At 37.9% G+C, this 20,797-nt stretch overlaps 1 protein-coding gene across 1 annotated transcript; it reads right to left on the reverse strand.

The window, feature by feature from the left end:
• Positions 1-207: 207 nt before the first annotated feature.
• LOC149203490 (borneol dehydrogenase, mitochondrial-like) lies at positions 208-2,879 on the reverse strand. Its single transcript, XM_089403460.1, has 3 exons — positions 2,461-2,879; positions 2,262-2,360; positions 208-1,216 (listed from the first exon to the last, which is right to left on the reverse strand). The coding sequence occupies exons 1-3, from the start codon at positions 2,466-2,468 to the stop codon at positions 424-426; spliced, it is 900 nt and encodes a 299-aa protein (XP_089259586.1). The 5' UTR covers positions 2,469-2,879; the 3' UTR covers positions 208-423.
• Between the last annotated feature and the right edge of the window lie 17,918 nt (positions 2,880-20,797).

The following is a 20,797-nucleotide window of genomic DNA, read 5'->3' on the forward strand; positions in this document are numbered from 1 at the left end:
GTATGCATTGCCAATAAGATTGAACAATCCTTAAATTCATATCATGTTTGTTCTGTTCTATTCTAATCCAACAACCAGTAAAAACAGAAACCAACAAACATAAACAATGTAATAATATATACTGCTTGAAAAATCAGTCTTGAACTTACAAATACTACTGTCAAATTTTCAAATCTTCTAATATAATTTGAATTTCCATATACCATATACTCTTTCAATAATTAGTATATAAGATGAAATATATATTTTCCATTGTTTACATCCTCTATATATGCCATACAAATGATATATATTTTCCCTCGTGATATATATATATAGAGGGTATGATATGTAATTTATAAATAATATATATATTTCATTATTGTATATATCTCATCTTATGCACTAGTTATTGAAAAAATGCATGATCATAATGAAGAGATGTCAACTAGTTGCAGGTAATTTGAATTGTTTCATGACAGAGAATCCACCATCAACAACCAAATTGTGCCCTGTGATATATCTACCATCCTCTGAAGCCAGGTAGAGGGCAGCCCTAGCTATGTCTGTAACTTCACATCGAACTCCTTTCAGTTCGTTTGAGTAATTCAGGGCAATGGCAATATCTTCTCGAACGGATTGAGGATACAGCTGCTCAAGCCCCTCCAGTGCAAAGGGGGTTGCAATGGCATAAGGGGAGATGCAATTAACTCGGATTCCATACTTGCAGAGCTCCCCGGCCACCGATTTAACCAGGCCCGGGATTGCGAATTTGGAAACAGAATAGGGGTGGGGAGCCACTCCGCCTATGAGCCCCGCTATGCTGGCTGTGCACAGGATGCAGCCTTGCTTCCTGGGCACCATCACTCTTGCTGCGTGCTTCATCCCTAGAACTATTCCCCTCACGTTTATATTCATCACAGTATCGAAATCCTTCATGTCCATCTCTGCTATGTGGGAAAACAGGGGGCCTGGGATGCCCGCATTGTTGTACATGATATCTAGCTGCCCATGCTTGGAAATGGTCTGGTTCACAGCCTCCTCCACTTGCTCTTCCTGCGTCACATCACAGTGGATGAAATCCGAGTTGGGTCCTAGCTCTCTGGCTGCTTCCATGCCCAACTCGTCCTGGATGTCTGCTATCATCACTTTGGCACCATTCTGTATGAATTCTTCGGCAGAGGCTCGCCCTATGCCACTAGCTGCACCAGTTATCAAGGCTACCTTGCCTTCAAGCCTGCATGGAAGATAAACACCATAGCCAACTCTATCAACAAATCAAGAAAGCTTGATATTATCAGAAAACCAAGAAAGCTTGGTATTATCAGAAAAATCAAGAAAGCTTGGTATCATCAGCAAATCAAGAAATCATGGTATCAGTGAGGTTGATGTAACAAAGGTTCATTATCAATTCTACCAGCAAATCAGCTCTGACAAATAAGTGACTTGATGGTAACATGTTAATTCCAGAAACACTGTAAACACACACACTAGACAGTGAAGTATTATAACCACAGCATCCCAGAAAAACCAAAGTTATTGTCTGCAGGAAGTCCTTGTCTAGTTAATTGAAACAGAAATCTTTAACAATGTAGCCAAGTCTCACAACAAACCACTTACTAATCCAGGAATATTATGAAAATCCAAAGGCCCGGAGGTTGCAGTTTCTGTCCTTTATTTGCTATTTGCAATATATTGATCTCATTGTTCTCGTGCTTTTGAGAGGGATATTTATAGTGGTAAACTAACTCCAGAGTTACAGACAATAAAATGAAATTTTCTGCAGTTTTCTTCTCTGATACTATATTATTAATATATCAAAAAGAAATGCTTTTATCAGTCAGAGCACAGAACAGATCGTTCAAGGACAGTAACTTTCCGTATAACAGGACACCCTTTTGCCTGCTTTATGTGTATTAAAGATCTTCAGATTTGTACAGATTCTGTGTTCTGGTCATCACTTCTTCTGTACTGAACTGGCCCAGCACTAGTCCCATGCTGCCCCATGCATCGACAATTTCTGAATTGGACAACTGAGCACTGGGCAGATTGGCTGGGAGGCACAAACACCAAAAACAAGAAAACAAAAATATCTTGCTGGCATTCATTCAGCATAATATTCTTTGCTGCTGCTGATAATGATCATCATCATCTAGTTAGCAGGACTAATACTAGTTCAGTGTTTAATAATACCCAAGGCAACAAATTACAAACTTGGCAGAGGAATCATTCAATCAGATGCACAGAGAAAAATAAATAAAGGGAAAATAGTTTAGAGAGACCTTGACCCTGCTTGGGTTGAGCTGAGCCTGGAGGAACAGCCAGAGCTGCTGTGGATTCTGAACGCACCCACATCACAGAACCGGTTCAGAAACTGCCTCCTGTCACAACAATTAATTTATACATCAATATAGCCCAGGGGACTTGCAAAGAAAAACCGCTGGAAAACACCCACATAGACTGCACAGACTAAAATCTTACCTGAACATTATCGTAAAATTTGTGCAGTCAACCCAAGACCTGCAATGTCTTTTAGACGAGACAGAGAGAAAGCAAGCTGTCTCTGTACCGTGGCCTGGAGTGCCTTAATATACTGTGCGCTAATGTGACAGCAAAGGCCTTGCAGTGGCCTCACGAAACGCGTTAAACAGCTGGATCCAGCGCATGAAAATTGCTGAAACGAAGGCACCCTTGCAGCAGCCAGAGGAGGAGGCAGAGCAGCTGAATTTTAACTTTTAGCAGAGAGAGTAGCAGTATATAGCTGAAAGAACGGAATAGAAAAGAATGGAATTGTGGCTTGTGAAGCGGGAAAAAGGACAAAAGGTAATTAGCCAGCCAGTCAGATTGGAAGATTCTTCAGCAGCGCAGCCACCGGATTCGTTCTCATCACTTCCAACCTCCACCATGCAGAATAGTTGCTCGGAACCTTGACTTTATAGGGTTTTTTCGGTTGGAACCTTTGACTAGAAAGGCTTCTCATTTGGCACCTGGTCAATGTGTATGGTTCCATTTGCCTGCTCTCACACATTTTCTATTGAGAAGCTGTTTGGTGTATATGACTGGTCATGTTTATTGCGCTATCTTTTCATTTAAGTTGGTAACAATTTTTTTTTATTATGGGAATTTTGTAATATAGAAACTTAAAATTTTATTCAGGTCGAGGAAAATGGTTATGAATAGGATTTGAATAAACTGTGATGGTGTAAGTTACTTTGTGATGGTAAGGTGATGGTAAGGTAATTTGTGATGTGAAGTTCAATAGTGTAAAATTTTATGGGTAAAAATCTAGTCTTGTTAAGAGTTGGTGTGGGGTGGGTTTCTCAAGCCACAGGTCAACTCTGATGTAATCTTTGATGTAATCAGACCACTTCAAACCAAAAAAAAATTGTTATGAAAAATAAGTTTTTATTATTAAAATTTTATAAATAAAAAATTTATATTAATTATTTTTTTAGTTATTTAATTTAGTGTAATTTTTTTTGTGTTGAAAGGCACTTTATTCTCTAGTATTACATTAACATAAATAAAATAATATTTATATTAAAATAATTAAAAAATAGTTAATAATAAAATAAAAAGATCTCTCACGATTGAATATAATATTAATAACAAAAAAATCTTTTAATTTACGCCATAAATAAAATGCTTCAAAAATAATAACTACATCCAAAGAATTACAAATATGTTAATAATATAATAATAAATATTTCAATATTGGACATAGATATTAATAATAAATTATTTTTATTAATTTAGGCCATAAATAAAATGTTTTAATGTACATCCTAAATAACATAAAATAATTGATAATGCAAATTTTCCAATTTTGTCCACAAGTGCCCTTTACATTTTAGTAGGATGTGTAATTCCTTTACTACTCATTATGATGTTTACAAGTGACAACTAAAATAATATTGATTTACAGTGCACCATAAAGAAAATGTAAAATTTCTTTCATCCTTACCATAAAGTTGATATATGATATTTTAAGAAAAATATTAATGATGAAAAAAATATTTTCTTGTCAAACATAAATAAAATATTTGGATTCTCATATTAAGTAAAATCATTTTACATTAATTTAGTATATAAAAAGAGAAATTAAAAGTGAAAAACTTCTTATATTTTTACTTTGATATTATAATGTGGACTTTGAATAAAATATTTGAATATTCATGTTAACTAATATCAACATCACTTTGAATAAAAAAACGTTTATAAATAAAATATTTCCATACCCATTTTATGTAAAATAATTTTATATCAACTTCAGATAGACATAATTTAGAATAAATCAATGTAGATCTATTTTAAACGTGAATCTATCAAGCGCTCAGAGGGATCAAATCCCTCATAGTGTAACCCATTTTTTCAAGTTCTATATACTAAGAAAAGTCAATATCTTAATAGATTTGATCGCTCTCAACCCTCGATAGATTTTGGGATAAGATGGACCTATGTTGGTTACTATTTAATATTAGCATAGAAATATAAACATTGAGCAAGATGAGAGGGATCAAATCCCTCAAAGTGTAAACCCTTTTTTCAAGTTCTGTATACTAAGAAAAGTCAATATCTTAATAGATTTGATGGCTCTCAACACTTATAGATTCTGGGATAAGATGGGCCTATGTTGGTTACCATTTAATATTAGCATAGAAATATAAACATTGAGAAAATCAATTAAAAATGAAAACAAGAAAATTATTATTTCATTATTAATAATTCATTCTTTTATATATAATTATTTTATCATTATTATTATGCCCTAAAATTGCTTTTGTTGGGCTAATAACTCGTTTTCTTCATAAGTTTTAATAGTCTTCTCCCTTACGGCCCAGTGACACTCAGTAATTGTTGTCCCCTATTATTAGTTTGACAGCTAAATTATCACTGGTTTTGCTACTATTTAAATATATAAAATAAGTTTATATATATATATATAATTTTTTTAATTTTTTAATTTTTATTACATTTTTTAAATAATAATTTGTTAGATAATGTCTTTTTGGGACAACCGCTGTGGTTCATCCTCAGGACATAGATAACTACTAGTAAACATTTGTTGCATGTCCTCCTCTATGTAAACCCAATAGCAAAAACAAGGATTTGAATCTAGGTCTCGAGTTTCAACAATTTCACATATCTCAGAATACCAATTGAGTTGCCCCTCGGACTATTATATATATGTGTGTGTGTATTAAAAAATAAAAATATAACAAATATTATCTTGACCATGAACCACACTTGATTTTTATAGAAAAATCTCTCAACAAATATTTTGTACTATATTTTTTTTGTGTGTAAAATAAATAAAATTAAAATAATAAATTATATTATTTTAAGTTAAAATAAAGGAGAAACTAAAATAGTTTATAATGTATAATAACGTTTATATTTAAATTGATTTTCTTATTTTATTTTATTTTTTATTTATTATTATTATTATTATTATTATTTTATATATATATATATGAATTAAAAAATAAAAATATAACAAATATTATCTTAACCATGAATCACACTTAATTTTTACCGTGAAATACACTTAATTTTTATAGAAAGATCTCTTAACATTCATAACAAATATTTTGTAATAATTTATCACATATAATTGACTAAAAACAGTTAAAAAAAATCATTATTAAAAAAAATTATAAATAAATTAATAGATAATTGAATTAAGGCTTCTGTGATACATAAGTTATTGAGCTCACATCAAAATTCATTTGTCAACGCCTTTCGAATCATCAAGTGTGGTTCATGGTCGAATCATCAAGTGTGGTTCATCGTCAGGACGAGATGAAGAATCAGATCAAGGAAGCAAGTAGAGAGTTCTATCGTGGAATGGATTGGTCTCTCTATTTAGCTTGCTTCCTTGATCTGATTCTTCATCTTGTCCTTACGATGAGCCACACTTATGGTTCGAAACGTTCGACAAATGAATTTTGATGTGATTATAGCGAAAACTTGTGTCAATAAATTAATAGATTTTAAAAACAAGGCTAAAAATAAAAAATAATAAAAAATATAAACCTTAACCTAGATTAGTTCTATAAACAATAATATGTAAAACAATAAATTATATTATTAAAACTTAAAATAAAAGAAAAACTAAAATATTTTATAATGTATAATAACAACCTTTATATTTAAGTTTAAATATTAGGATGTTACATAGAATGAATCAAATTTGATATTCTAATTCAAGTTTTTGTGATCTATATCTTATGTATAAAATATTTTTAAGAAATCACATTGAAGATGTTGGTCGAATTGGTTCATCTTCAGGACAAGATGAAGAAACAATCTAGGAAGGAGGTTAAATAGAGAGACAGGCCATCCTAACGGCTAAAAGAAAAAACTAGGGAAGAAAAGTGAAATATTTATATTGTTTAAACTTTTATTTATTTATTTATTTATATCTATTTATTTCATTATTTTTTTTCTCGGTAAAAACTAAGTCTATTAAGAAAAAATATAGTACAACCAGAAGTTACATCCAAGAGAAGCAAGAACCTAGGCAGCCGGAAAGGATGTGCTATCCACCTCGGCTCCTAGAAGAAGAGAGAAGAGAGAAGAACATAGCAAGAGGAAACTGGAAGAACAGAGTAGCAGAAGCCAAGCATAGGATTCTACCCAACATGGGAAGAGTCAACTATGGGGCATTTTTTCCCTTTCTTTTTGCCAACTTTGACCCATTCAGGAGGGGACTGCTGAGCTGGCATGATTTGCAAACCGAGCTGGGCAGACTGAGAGATTTCCTTGTCTGAATCCGAGGTAGAGGATTCATGATTTCTTTTCTGGGAAATTGGCTGGACTGACAAATTTTCAGGCTCAGCCGAGGGCGGATTCTGTGCCCTCATTGCTGCCTCTCCTTCCTCATTCTCCTCCTCTTCATCTGAGCTGAAATCAAAATCGTCCATGGGCGGAGGGTCGTGCGGCTTCCAGCTTTTGGATTTCTTCTTGGCTTTCTTCTTTTGGGCGGGTATTGAAGGACAGGAGCTCTGTAGATGCCCTGTGTGGTGGCAGTTGCGGCAGCGGAAAGCTGTGTTCTCGTAATCCAGGTTCTGAGTCCAATGGAAGTCTCCAATTTTGATATTGATCTTGTCAGGGAGACCTTTGCTTATGTCTATTTCTGCACAGATTCTGGCATAGGCATATAAACCCTTTTCCCCTCTAGAAGTGTCTGTGTCTAGGAGGCGGCCTAGAGAGTTGCCGATCCCTTGGAATACAGCAAAGTGCCATAGATTCGCCGGAAGATTAGGAAGTCTGACCCAGATGGGGAGCTTGGTGATGATTGCTGTAGATGGATCGAAGTCTGGGAATCTATTTATTTCATTATTAAAATATCTAAACGACTATATTTGACTAGGTTTTTACTTAATAATATGTATTTATTTATTTAATAATTTATCTAAACGGCTAAATCTGATTTGGGATATATATATATATATATATATATATATATATATATATATATATATATATTTATCTTTATTTTTTATTTTTTTTACTTACTTATTTATTTATTTATTTTAAGATTCAAAAAGGAATAAATAACACGAATGTTGCCAAATTTTTAATTAGGGAATAAGCTAAAATAATAATAATAATAATAATAATACTAATAAAAACTAAATAAATAAATAAATGAGGGTATTCCTCTCTACCTAATGAAAAGAATTTTTTTTTGAAAAAAGGGGGCGGGGGGATTAGTACACAAACAAGAAATGGGACAAAAGGCCTAGACAATGATGGAGAAAAACTAAGAAGAGAGGGCGGGAATCCAACAGCTACTAATTTTCCAGCGTCATCCCTATTAATATTACTGGAAGACCTCTCAATTTCAATGGCTTCCCTAAACTTACGATGATGAAAATGGGAAATCTTTGCGATAACCCTAGCCTCCTCAATGCATATATGATGCTTGGTCTTCTCTACATGCTCGGCCAGAGCTAAAGATCTGGTCCTCCCGTGTTTGATATCAGCAGCGTGTTCCTTGATCCTCTGGTTAATAGAACGACCAGTTTCGCCAATGTATGAGGTTCCACAAGAACAAGGGATGATATAAACACCTTTCATATCCATAGGGTTCACACGGTCTTTAACAGATTTTAGGGAACTTGGTGCTGAGGGGTCTAAAGGTCAAGGGAATATTATGCTTTTTCAGGATTCTCGCAATCTTGTCTGTCGTCCCTTCGATCAAGGGGAGGTGAGCTCCTGAACTGCGATCAAGGGGAGGTGAGCTCCTGAACTGCGATCAATGGGGTCTTTCTTGACCTTAGGACCCTTACTCGCTTTGAGGAAGGCTTTGACACTCTGTTGCCTACTATAACCATTCTGGTCAAAAACATTAAGGAGATGGGACTTTTCTTTAAAAGGTGGTCTTCATAAAAAATTCTCAAAGCACGAGTGGCTAACATGCTGAGAACACCAATCTTCTGAGCAGGAAAATGGTGGGAATTGGCATGAAGATAATGCTCAGTATGAGTCTTTTTTCGATACACCTCATGGGAGAAAGATCCACCAGCTTTCCTAGAAATGAGGACATCAAGGAAAGGAAGGCAACCATCAACTTCAGGCTCCATAGTAAATTTTATGGAGTTAGACTGATTATTAAGATGTTGGAAAAAGAGATCTAACTTATCAGGTTGTGCTTCCATATGGTGCAAGTGTCATCAACAAATCTTTTCCAAAGCTTAGGTTTAAATACAGCTGAGGATAAAGCCTTGGATTCAAAATCTTCCATGAATAGGTTAGCAACAATAGGTTAGTATTTTTTTTTTATTTATTTTTTTAGCTTATCTCCTAATTAAAAATTTGGCAGCATCCGTGTTATTTATTCCTTTTTTAATCTTTAAAAAAATAAAAAATATATATATATAAATAAAATAAATAAAAATAAAAATAAATTAAATATTTTTTCCCAAATCAAATTTAGCCATTTAGATAAATTATTAAATAAATAAATAGTATTAAGTAAAAACCTAGTCAAATATAGCCATTTACATATTTTAATAATGAAATAAATAGATATAAATAAATAAATATATAAATAAAAATAAATAAAAATTTAAACAATATAAAATATTTCACTTTTCCTCCCTTAGTCAAATATAGTTGTTTTTCCTTTTAGCCGTTAGGATGGCCTATCTCCCTATTTAACCTCCTTCCTAGATCTGCTTCTTCATCTTGTCGTAGAGATGAACCACGCTCGTTCAAAAGGCGTAGACCAAAATCTTCAATGTGATTTCTTCCGAAAAATATTTTATACATCTAATCAAATTTGAATTAAAATTGGTTTTATTTTATTATTATTATATATATTTGAATTAAAAAAAAAAAAAAAATATAATCAATATTATCTTGATAAATTACATTTGATTTTTATCAAAAGATCACTCAACATTTATAATAAATATTTTGTATTATATTTCTTTTTTTTTGGGTGTAAATTTAAAGTTGACAAATTAAAAATGAGTTGAATTCTTCACTTTCAATTCAATTTGAAAACTTCCATATAATTTCATATAGGCATATAGACGAAATAACCATTTTAGGGGTATTTTTTCTTATTAGTTTTAACCAAATTTTGGCATAGAGTTTTAAAAATTTGAGTTTAAGTTGTTTAGTCTGTAGAATATTAGTGCCTTGGGGTTTTCTTAGGGTGCTAAATCCATTTATGCATTCAAAAAAAGTATTTTAAAAAACAAAAAATCACATTCTTGCTTGACATGTATTACAGGGTGAAAAAGACTATTTCCTCTATCAATTAAACTACGACATTTCATATATAATTGCATATCAAAATCAAATTTCATATATAATCGCCCATCAACTTAATTTCAATGCAATGTGAAAAAAATTAAGAACATATCAAACTAAAATATCATATATAATAGCCCATCAACTTAATTTCAATGCAATGTGAAAAAAAATTACTTACTTTGAATCAAACCATATGTATAACTAGTACAACTACATTAAAAATATTAATGTGGTTGATATAGTTGAAGACTTCATAAAGAAGATAACCAATAAAAACTATTGCAACAGGTAGAATGTCTTACACATTTACCTCATTAACCATGTATTAAAAGGTTATGAGTCAACTTTAACTTGAAAAGAAAAGAATTATAAATTAATGTTATAAATAATAATGAAGAACTTATCATTGAAAAGAAAAGAAGTTCTATACAACCATAAGGATATTCACATGATAAAGATCCTACCCATGTCGATTAAGGCAAGTGATATGAGGGTTTTAACAACGTGATCAAGGGTTCGACTCCAATTTCTCATACTCGCGGGTTCTATTACCACACCATAGAGACAGAGAGCTTCTTTAATCATAAGCATATTATAAAAACTACGGAACCTCGAGCGCGCGCCAGAGAGGGGAGCTCCCATTTGTCGTTCTCATGGATTCCTGCGTCCAATAGCCGTCGGCCTTCCGCCCATCCCAGCCTATAGTTTTCTCCGGAAGTGGACAAGCATCACGCGTCCACTAACTCGTCTGTTCCTACGTCGTTCTCCTTCTCAGCGAACAGACGGGTTTCTCTCCCTCCAGCCCTGTTGGCTGGAGGGCCAACTTCCACATTTCGCTCTGCTCGTATAATGCTTTTCGGCTCATCTGGTCTGCTCCCGGCTCCTCTCTCTTGGCACTGCGCGACACAGCAACAGGTCAGTTTTTTTTTACATCGCTTTCCCATTACTAAGCTGTAAAATCCCTATTTCTCTGTGTTTTTATCTTAGTTTAATTCACAAGAAGCGTTATTATTGCTTTCTCCCTGCATGCGGAGGCATATATGGTGGTCTAACTGTTTTAAGCTTTACAGTCTTATAGTTTAGCTTTACGTCCTTACTGTGTCTTGTCCAGAAGGTTTGTTCATGTATGTCTCAGAGGTGGTTTCTACTTATTAAGCTTTATCTGGGGGGAAGCTAAAATGTTCTGGGCCTTACTACATAGAGTCAAAACATCCTTATCAGTCTACAGTCCCTGCAAGGACATTCGCTTCCTAATTGGAAATTGCTGGTGCATTTTCTATTTTTACTGCTGTTGTTGCTGCATAGCCTGAAGCAGCAGGACTTCTCAGGGTCTAGCATCGACTCCTCACTGCTTCCCATTGCTTTTCCCGGTATCTGCATCCCGGAGCTCAATTCAAATTTGGTATTTTCCGGTGTCCTCCTCACCCATCAATGCTCCTTCCCTACGATCTGTCTGATTTCTTGCCCTCGTCATCTCTCGCATTAAGTCTCTGACCGTTTTTTATCCCGCCTCCTCCCCTTTGGCGGCAGGCTTTCGTCATATGCGTCCTCGGGACACCTTCCATCTCTCTGCTTTTCCTTCATACTCTCTTCCCGAGTTTCTTCCTTTACTGTCGATATCTTCTGAGAATGATCTGAATTGTACCTCCTGTACAGAACATTTATTCTCCAGGCTCTATTCTCCGTTGGTCTCCCCTCTAATGAGCCTTCCTTTGGTACTTGCTGTACTTATCCTCCTCTTTTTGAGATCTTTCATACTCTCCTGATGACGGACGACAGTGATTCACCTGACACAAAGGCTTTATTTGCCACCGCCATCTTGGCTGAGTCTTCTCGTCTACCTGCCTCCCGGGATCCCTGCTGGCAGGCCACGGTGTCTGATATGATTCCTCGCGCTTTGCGGGACCCCCCTCTCCAAGGGACACATCATCCGGCCTCTAATAATCTGGGCCCTTCTCCTTCCAGGCGGCCAAGACACAAGCACAGGATCCCTGTAAAGACGGTCGCTCCTCCTAAAGCCGTCACGGTCTCGGGTGCGCCTCTATCGGACCGCATCCAAAGTCTCCAAAAACATGCTCTTGTTGGAAAGTGGTACTTTCCAGAAATGAAGGAGGACGTTATGAGAAAATGGCTCGCATCCCACTGGTCCCCCCTCATTGGATACACGCCTATCATCTCTCGACTTATGAAGGACTGGTTTTCCTTCCATTTTCAGAAGGAATCTGACCTCGAGCTGATCATCAACAAACCATGGGTTGCAGGTCATAGCTTCCTCTCACTGTCTAATTGGTATCTGGGTTTCGACCCGCTCAAGAACACTCCCTCACACAGCATGATTTGGGTCAAGCTCCCCAACCTGCCTTTGGAGCTCTGGACACCGGAGTCACTGGAACTGATTGGTAATGCCATTGGAAAGTTTATTTATGTAGATCCTTGGGTTCGTGGCGAAACGGATAAAAGAATCGCTTGGATTCTTATCGATAGGCCATACAAGGGAGGTTATCCCGACCAGATTGAAATTTCCTGGGATGGATACTCGATCTGTCAGCGCCTGGACTTCTGGGGCATCCCGTTTCGATGCTCTTCATGTCATCGAACGGGTCACCTCATTGAAAACTGCAGGTTCCGTCGACACAAGCATGTCTTTCCCCTTCCTCGGACGAACAGGTCTGCGTATACAGGTTCACAGTCTGATGATGTCAGTCTATCGGAGACTCCCGCCTACGTGGAGGCCCACGTAGCCAATTGCTCACAGGTATCTGCCCCTCATAGACATGATTTTTCCCACTCGGCGGACCACAAGAGCCCACGCTCTCCAATGGTACATGGTTTATCAGCTGCTCTCTCGCCTCCTCTCATGAACATGACGGATTTTTATTGCCCTCCTATTCCCGAGCAGCCCGAGGAGGCTTCCGTGCCATCTCCTCCTGCAAAGAACATGGCCGATTTCGTCGTGGGCTCACATCCCATACAGATCTCTTCATCACCTCCCTCCCCTTCTAATCCTAAAGGGAAAGGAACCCTATCTACCCCGACTCCCCTCAACTCGCCATCTGATTCACCGCCAAATAGGCCTGACAGTGATATTGACCTCCTCCTTCTTCGCCACCCCCCCATTCTTGAACCTCTGACGATCCATAAGCCCTCTTTCCCCATCATTAGCCCAAATTCGGCCAAGAACATAACTGTCAGGAAGAAGCAAAAAGGAGGCAGTCGTCACTATAAAGGCAGAACGCTTGCATCTGATCTTCAGATCACCAACTTACCTCTGGTCGATGTCCCCATCCACGAGCTCCCCTCTCCTCAGCCCCTTAGAGCATATACGGCTGGCCAATCTTCCAAATGACCTTTCTGATTTCATACAACATCAGGGGTATTGGTGCCACCCCCAAATTCTTGGCACTCAAGGAGATCCTTGTCTCCGCTCGCCCCCACATCATTTTTATTCAAGAGACTATGCACTCTGCCTCTGCCTCCCTGGCTTTCTTCAGAAAGATGTTTCCATCTTGGCACATGGCGGCCACAGATGCTGATGGTTTATCGGGTGGTCTGGTCTCTCTATGGGACCCAACCAGGATCAATGCTTCTGCCTACAAGTGTGACGCTGGCATCCTCATAACAGCCTCCATCAGAGGACGGCCACACACTCTCAACATTCTTAATGTATATGCGCCTTACAGGCACAGGGCCTCTTTCTGGGAATCACTGGTCGATTCGGGCATTCTTGATATCCATTCCCTTCTTATTGCAGGTGATCTCAACCTCACCCTTAACTCAAATGAATGCTGGGGCCAATGTCGAAAAAAGGATAGCATGGCTGATTACATAAGACAGGTGCTTCTTAACAAGGATCTGGTCGATATAACTCCTGATAGTCTGATCCCCACCTGGGATAATGGCAGACTAGGCACAGCTTACATTGCCAAGAGAATCGATAGATTCATTCTCAATGCCAGTATTATTGAACAGTGGGGGATCCCGTCGGCATCGACTGGTTCTGTATCGCCATCCGACCACAAGCCAATTTTTTTAAAATGGATGTTTATGGAGCAGGTTTCGGGCTATGCATTTAAGTTTAACAGAGCGCTCCTTCTTGACGTCACGTTCAACGAGTTCATTAAGAAATACTGGGCTAATCTTATTCTATCCGAGGAGGCCAAGTGGATCACCTTTCGGGAAAAAATCCAGTCTCTCAGAGACGCTACTAAAGAGTGGCAATTCCGGAAAGTCAAACAGGATAGGCGGGATCTACAAAGCATCAACAAGGAGATTGAACTCCTGTCCTCCTCTACCCATCTCAGCGGTCTAACCATGGACAAAAAAATTCTTCTATGGTCTCTTGGGAAAAGAAAACAAGACCTCTTGTTAAAAGAGGAATTACATTGGCGGCTCAAAAGTCGCGCTACCTGGCTAAAGGAAGGCGACCGCAACACGAGGTTTTTCCACAATGTGGCAAATGGCCGTAGAGCAAAAAACTCTATATGGAAGATCGACGATGGCAATGGTGACTACTTCTACTCTCAACAGGATATCTCGGCGGAAGCCACTAGGTTTTTCAAAGAAAAATATAAAAGACAGACATGTGATATCTCTGACATGATGTGGGCTGTGGAAAACCTGCCGAACATGTTTGATGACCGAAAAAATGAAGAATTCTTCAGGCCGGTTACGGAGAGCGAACTATCGGACATCATCAAGAGCTTTAAAAAGGACAAGAGCCCCGGGCCCGATGGCTGGCCTATTGAATTTTTCACTCACTTCTTTGATCTCTTCAAGGCAGATTTGCTGGGTATGATTGAAGCCTCCCGCGCCTCGGGACACATACATGGCGCCCTCTCTGCCACTTTCATAGCCCTTATTCCAAAGAAGGACAAGTCCACTTCTTTTGGGGACTACAGGCCCATTGCTTTGTGTAATTGCCTCTACAAGATTACATCCAAAATCATCGCTGAGAGATTGAAGAAAGTGCTGAACTCTTTCATTACCAAAGATCAACACGCTTTTCTCAAAGGCAGACTCATCCTAGATGCGGTGGCAATGGCTCAAGAATGTCTCTTCTCCATCTTCTCCAATAACACAGATGCTGCTGCTCTCAAGATCGATTTAAACAAGGCTTTTGACTGTGTCGATTGGGGCTTTCTCCGTCTTCTTCTTGCAAAGATCGGCATTCACTCACAGGGCATATCTTGGATCATGGCATGCGTTGAGAGCGTCAATTTCTCTGTCATTATTAACGGTATTCCATCAACCTTTTTCAAAGCTGAGAGGGGACTCCGACAGGGATGCCCCCTCTCCCCTCTCCTCTTCATACTGGTCATGAATTGTCTCAGCACACACATAAATTGCGCGGTCACAGAGGGGAGATGCAAGCCTGTAAAAATTTGCAAGAATATAACTCTGTCTCATAATCTCTTCGTAGATGATATTTTGGTTTTTGCCGCTCTCTGCAAATCCACATGGGCGTGTTTATATGTGATTTTTCAGAAGTTCCACTCAGCTACTGGCTTGGCCATCAATAAATCAAAGACGGTGCTTTATCACAATGAAACCAATCTTGAGATTGCTCAATGGGTTGCGGACCGTTTTGGTATCAATCTGGCGCTGCTGGTCGATGGGTTTACTTATCTTGGCTTCCGCCTAAAGCCCAAGGGGTATCGCGTCCGCGACTGGAATTGGATTATAGACCGTTTCTACTGCAAAATATCCACCTGGGAACTCCGCTTTCTCTCTCTCGCGGGTAGATTCATATTGGTGCAAGCGGTGCTCTCTCAACTAGCTGTTTTTTGGAGTCATCTCTTTCTTCTCCCCTCGTCTGTGACAAGAAAATTGAAGTCCATTGCTGCCAACTATATGTGGGGTGGACACTCTTTCCAATCAAAGATCCACCTCGCAAACATGGACTCTATCATGAAACCGAGGAAAGCTGGAGGCTGGGGATTGCTTCACATAAGAGCCTTTGGAAAAGCGTTACTCTGCAAGTCACTACACAGAGGCATCTTTGGGAACAATCCTTGGAGCACATACATCAGACAGAGATACCTCAAGGGGAGGAACTTATCATACTGGCACAGGCGCTCCTCCATTGGCATCAGGAAAGGCTCTACAATCTGGTTGAACTTCCGAAAGATTCAATCTTTCTTTTTACAGAATTTAAGATGGTCCTTGGTCACTGGCGAAAATGTTCTTATATGCATCGACCCTACTCAGCACAGGCTAGAATCCTTCATCCCTCCTGATCTTCTTGCTTTCTTCCATACAAAGGGCCTTTTCACCTGGAACAAGCTTATTGAATCATGGCCCTCACAACAGCCTATCTGGAAAGATGATCTACAGCTTGCCTTGCCTCCTCCCCTCATTCCTCTCTGGCGCTCTGCTATCAACAATTTCTCCCGCATCCCTATCACCCAAACAGGCACAAAGGATATGCTTGTTTGGTCCTTTCACAAACCTTCCCTCCCCCTCACCGTCAAGAATATCTACTCTCTCCTTGTATCCTCCCTTCCGCCTCCCCTCTCTATCTTCCCCACAAAACTCTGGAAAGCTCCCTGCCCCCTTAAAGCAATTCTCTTTTCCTGGCTTCTCTTCTACAACAAAAATCTCACTTGGGAGGTTTTACAAAAAAAAGGATGGTATGGTCCGAGCAGGTGTCTCCTCTGTTCTGCTCAGCATGAATCAAACTATCATATGTTCTTTGGATGCGCTGCTGCTTCTTCTATCTGGTATGAGCTCTCACTCATTTTCGGATTTCCTCACCAATCCTTTGCATCTGTTATGGACGGGTTCCTCTGGTGGAGCAATCAGCGCCCTGCTTGGCGTGCTCTCTTCATCCTTACATGCTGGTATATTTGGAAATGGAGAAACCACCGTCTCTTCCAGGATTCACACAAACCTCTGCTCTCTATTTTGTCATCTATTACAGGATCTATGCCCCCCACGGCATAGAGCACTTTTTGATCCTTTTAAGCAGCTATGCTTCGTTTACATATTATCTTATTCTCCCTTGGTCTGCTTCTGCGGCATACATCTACAGCTTTCATGTATTTTTGAATTACAGATATGCACACTGTTTCGTTGTATCTTGCTGTTTTGATTGCGGCCTCTACAGCACATCTAATTGTATCTATCCATTCACCAGCATTAGCAATATGCTCATACATTAGCAATGTCTCCTCTGAGACATCTGTAATGATGATTATTATATCTCCTTAATATAATACATCTTGATTTTTCCACTGAAAAAAAAAAGAACTTACTAGAATTGGAATAATCTCAAATCCCTAGGAGATTGGTGGATGGGGAGCCACATGGACGAATCTAATTTTTTAAATTTATTAAATTATGATGCACCATTTTGTTAAATAAAATTTGTTTATATATAAATGAATGTTATAAATGATAATGAGGAACTTATTAGAATTGGAATAATCTCAAATCTTTAAGAAATTGGTGAGCCGGAGCCACGTGGCATGAATCTAATTTTTTTAATTTATTAAAAGTCAATGCAATGTAACAAACTCTTTAATTTAATACAATACAGCCGTTGATAAGCATTAAGTTTAAGCATATGCTAAACATATTCTCTTGAGAATGAACCTAAGCCATCCATTAAAAAATAAGAACAACTCAACAGATCTCCATCCACCTTAATCTGAAATAAAAAACCTTAAGCAAAAATTATAGCTACTTTTACTTCTTAACCTATAAAAAAAATAGTAGCCCTATAAAAAAAATTTAGCTTACATTCTACACTGACGCTCTGACGACTAATTTTCAGACCATCTAAAAAATGTAGCTTACTTTATCCCCTGAACCTATGACGAATATTTTCAGTAAACAAACGGCATGAAATATAATATACAGTGGGGATACAACCATTTAACCTAAAATATCGAACACTGGGACATCCGTTCGTCACCCGCAACTTGTGATAAGACACTACGGTCCCACCGTGATACCCGGACAGGATTCGATCCGGCTCACTGCCCGCGCCATCCGACAACATGATCCGTCATCCGTCGGTGTCATACGACCGTCCTGCGCTCAAGCTGGGAGCGTCAGAGAAAATCAGGGTAAGAGTTATCTAGGGGTCGTATAGTTATTGCATAGGAGTTGTATATGTTCATAGTTGGATAATTTATATGTTAAAAGTCAAAATATAATAGCTCTTAATGCGAGGCAGTAGGTTAGATAAGTCTTTTCGAAAATTAGCATTCAGGGTAACAATTTTGCTAGATAAATAATGGAAATTTTGATGAGATTTTGGCTAATTTTTTTTGGAAATCTAAATTATAATAAAAAGTCACAATTTCGCTAAATAAATAATCGAAATTTTGATGAGATTTTGACTAAACTTTTTTCGAAATCTAAATTACAGTTGTCAAGCTTCAAAATTTTGAATATCTCTTTTAATGAGGCTAAATCCATTTTCTCTCCAACAATCAAACTTAACTTTTTAAAAATTTTATGACTAAATTCTGACCAAAAATCTGTCCAGCGAAATTGTGCCCTCCTTTTCTTACTTGGCGAGGAAGTGATCCCACCCGCCGTTTAGAAAGTAAAGATATGGATATTTTGAGAGCCCCGCCACCGGCCGAAAAAAATAATTCAAACCGAGCTCCCTCGCTCTGTGTTGTCATTAAATAAAATATGATCATAAAAATCATCTGCCCCTTCCCCAATCCAAGAATCCCTTCCCTGCCTCCCCGGGAATATAGAAAATCTGCTTGTTCCCCACCCACAGAATATAGAAAATTTGCCATCCTCCTCGTCTCCTCTCTGTCTTGTCTGTTGTTCCCGGACCAAGGCCCTTGAGAATGGCGAATCCCTCTTATTTTATGGGACGCACCAGGTTCTCAATGGGAATGAGAATATTTATAGGGTTAGGGTTTCCAAATTTGAACATGTGTTCGGCTTAGAATGGTTAAATATGTATTGTTTTTGGTGAAAAAAAGGGAATGTGTGCATGTGGGAATAGGGTGAGTCCTCAACCCATTTTAAAAAAGCCAGCAAAATAATGGTTGGCCCTCGTTGTTATGATGGTGGTTGTTGGGAAACCTTTAATTTTGTTTACTGCGTATCTCCATTGTATCTTTATCTCTTTTCCATGGCTTGCATGGGAATCATTGCTTCTCATCGAGCTTGATGGCAGGTTTGTCATGTAGTTTTGGAGGGACTTGGGCCAGCCCCCACCCCTGCCTTCTGTCTTGTGATGAACTTTTCCTCATTTCAGCACAAGATCCATCATTTCACCATGACTGATTTGGCATTTAACTTGAAACTTGCATTGGTTTTACAGTTGGGTCCCTGTCCCACATAATGGCGTTGAAGCTTAAGCTTCAATTGGTCTGTACCACACAATCCGAGATCAGATTTTTTGGTCCAATCCTGCACTTTTAACATGTTACTTTTAAATATGGTAAGTACAATGGTTGGTTTCAAACTTGGTGCTATATATATATATAATTTGATATTGTTTTCTGAAATTAGTCTTAGTCTCAACTGGTAAACTCTTTGAATTTTGGATTTATCGCATGTTGAAAGATGAAATTAGAGGAAATGGTTATTTGATAAAACCTAGTTATTTTATATTTATATATATGTATTTTTATGTTTTTGTTTATATTTATTTATTTGAAATATAATTAAGAAATTGTATTTTACTTGTAAAATGCACTTCTTAGTGTAATCACCAAGTTTATAACAAAAACGATTAATGTTCCCAATGGACTTATAGGCACAATGAAAAGCATAGAGGCAGGCAAGTCCAAGTGCATGTGGTGTGTACAAGTGATCAAGGATATTTAAAGTGATTTGGCTTGTGAAAATGTTCAAGCCTGAATGATTAATCTAAACCAACGTAACGATTAAATCAAGCATGAAAGACTTAAATGAAGTTGCAATTGAAGAAATATGGAAGATCGAGACAAGAAGAAAATAGGAACAAAATTAATTCATAACAGAGTTCATCTAGTGTGGACTATGTCTTTGGGTCCTACCTCTAAGGGAGTAGCCTCTTTATTATTTCTCCCAAAATTTCAATTACAATAAGAAAAATGCCTCCAAATCCTGCTCAAAATGAGCTCTCTACTATCAGGAATTGGCCTCCAAAATGCGAACTAAAACATCCCTTAGTTGCTACAAAATCAAGCTCTAAAAATCCACTCAATTACAAAATACAAAGGCTAAACAAAATAAGGCTTAAAAACTTTCGGCACCATAAACATTACAATTACAACACTTTGTGGTGTATTGGCATTTCTTTTGTATATATAATTTTTTTGGGTCAACAGACCTATGGCCGAGCATGTGGGTTGTCGGCCTTATCAAGTGTTGCACGCATTTTATATTTTTAAAATGGGAAATATTTATAACCGTAGCTTGGCAACCCTATCCAACCTTGCGCAACGTGCATTGTTGTTTCCACATAATGTGCTTCGATCAACGTTTGTTTCCATCATGGTCTTTATTACCATGATACACCACCGATGGTCTCATGGTTGTCGTTTTATTGGTACGATGTTGTTTTATAATGTAGTGCCAACTATGATGTGGTCGTTGTACCACTTACATGAATGTTATAACCATTTCATATGTTGTTATGACCCCAAATGAGTCATATTTTATATAACCATCGTGTGATCCAATATATGTTGGCACATTGTAACAATATTAACCATGGCCCAATTACCATTTCACCATGTCATTGGCCCACATGCTTATTCGTTGGCAGTTAGGCAGAGGTCCCGTGATCAAGCCCGCTAACCTCCCCTTTTGGTATATATAGTAATACTTATACAACAAATATAACATTCCACCAATCTTACAATAAGCATCAATTGTGCCCCGCCTTGTAACCTAGAGGTCACATGTTTGAATCTCATCAATGTTGGTTTGTTGAACCAACTTTTAAACCGTTGAGCATTCTATACTATTCTCGAGGTGCCACATGGCATGCTACCATTTGACCACGCCTTGTGCTCAATCATCACTGTGTCCACCTTTATTGCCATGTCCTTGTTGACTTAATGCCACATGTCATCTCCACATT

Source organism: Pinus tabuliformis, chromosome 2_1 (assembly GCF_031772625.1).
Source record: "Pinus tabuliformis cultivar Carrire ecotype Pingquan chromosome 2_1, CPIR1, whole genome shotgun sequence".
NCBI classification, from domain to species: domain Eukaryota; kingdom Viridiplantae; phylum Streptophyta; class Pinopsida; order Pinales; family Pinaceae; genus Pinus; species Pinus tabuliformis.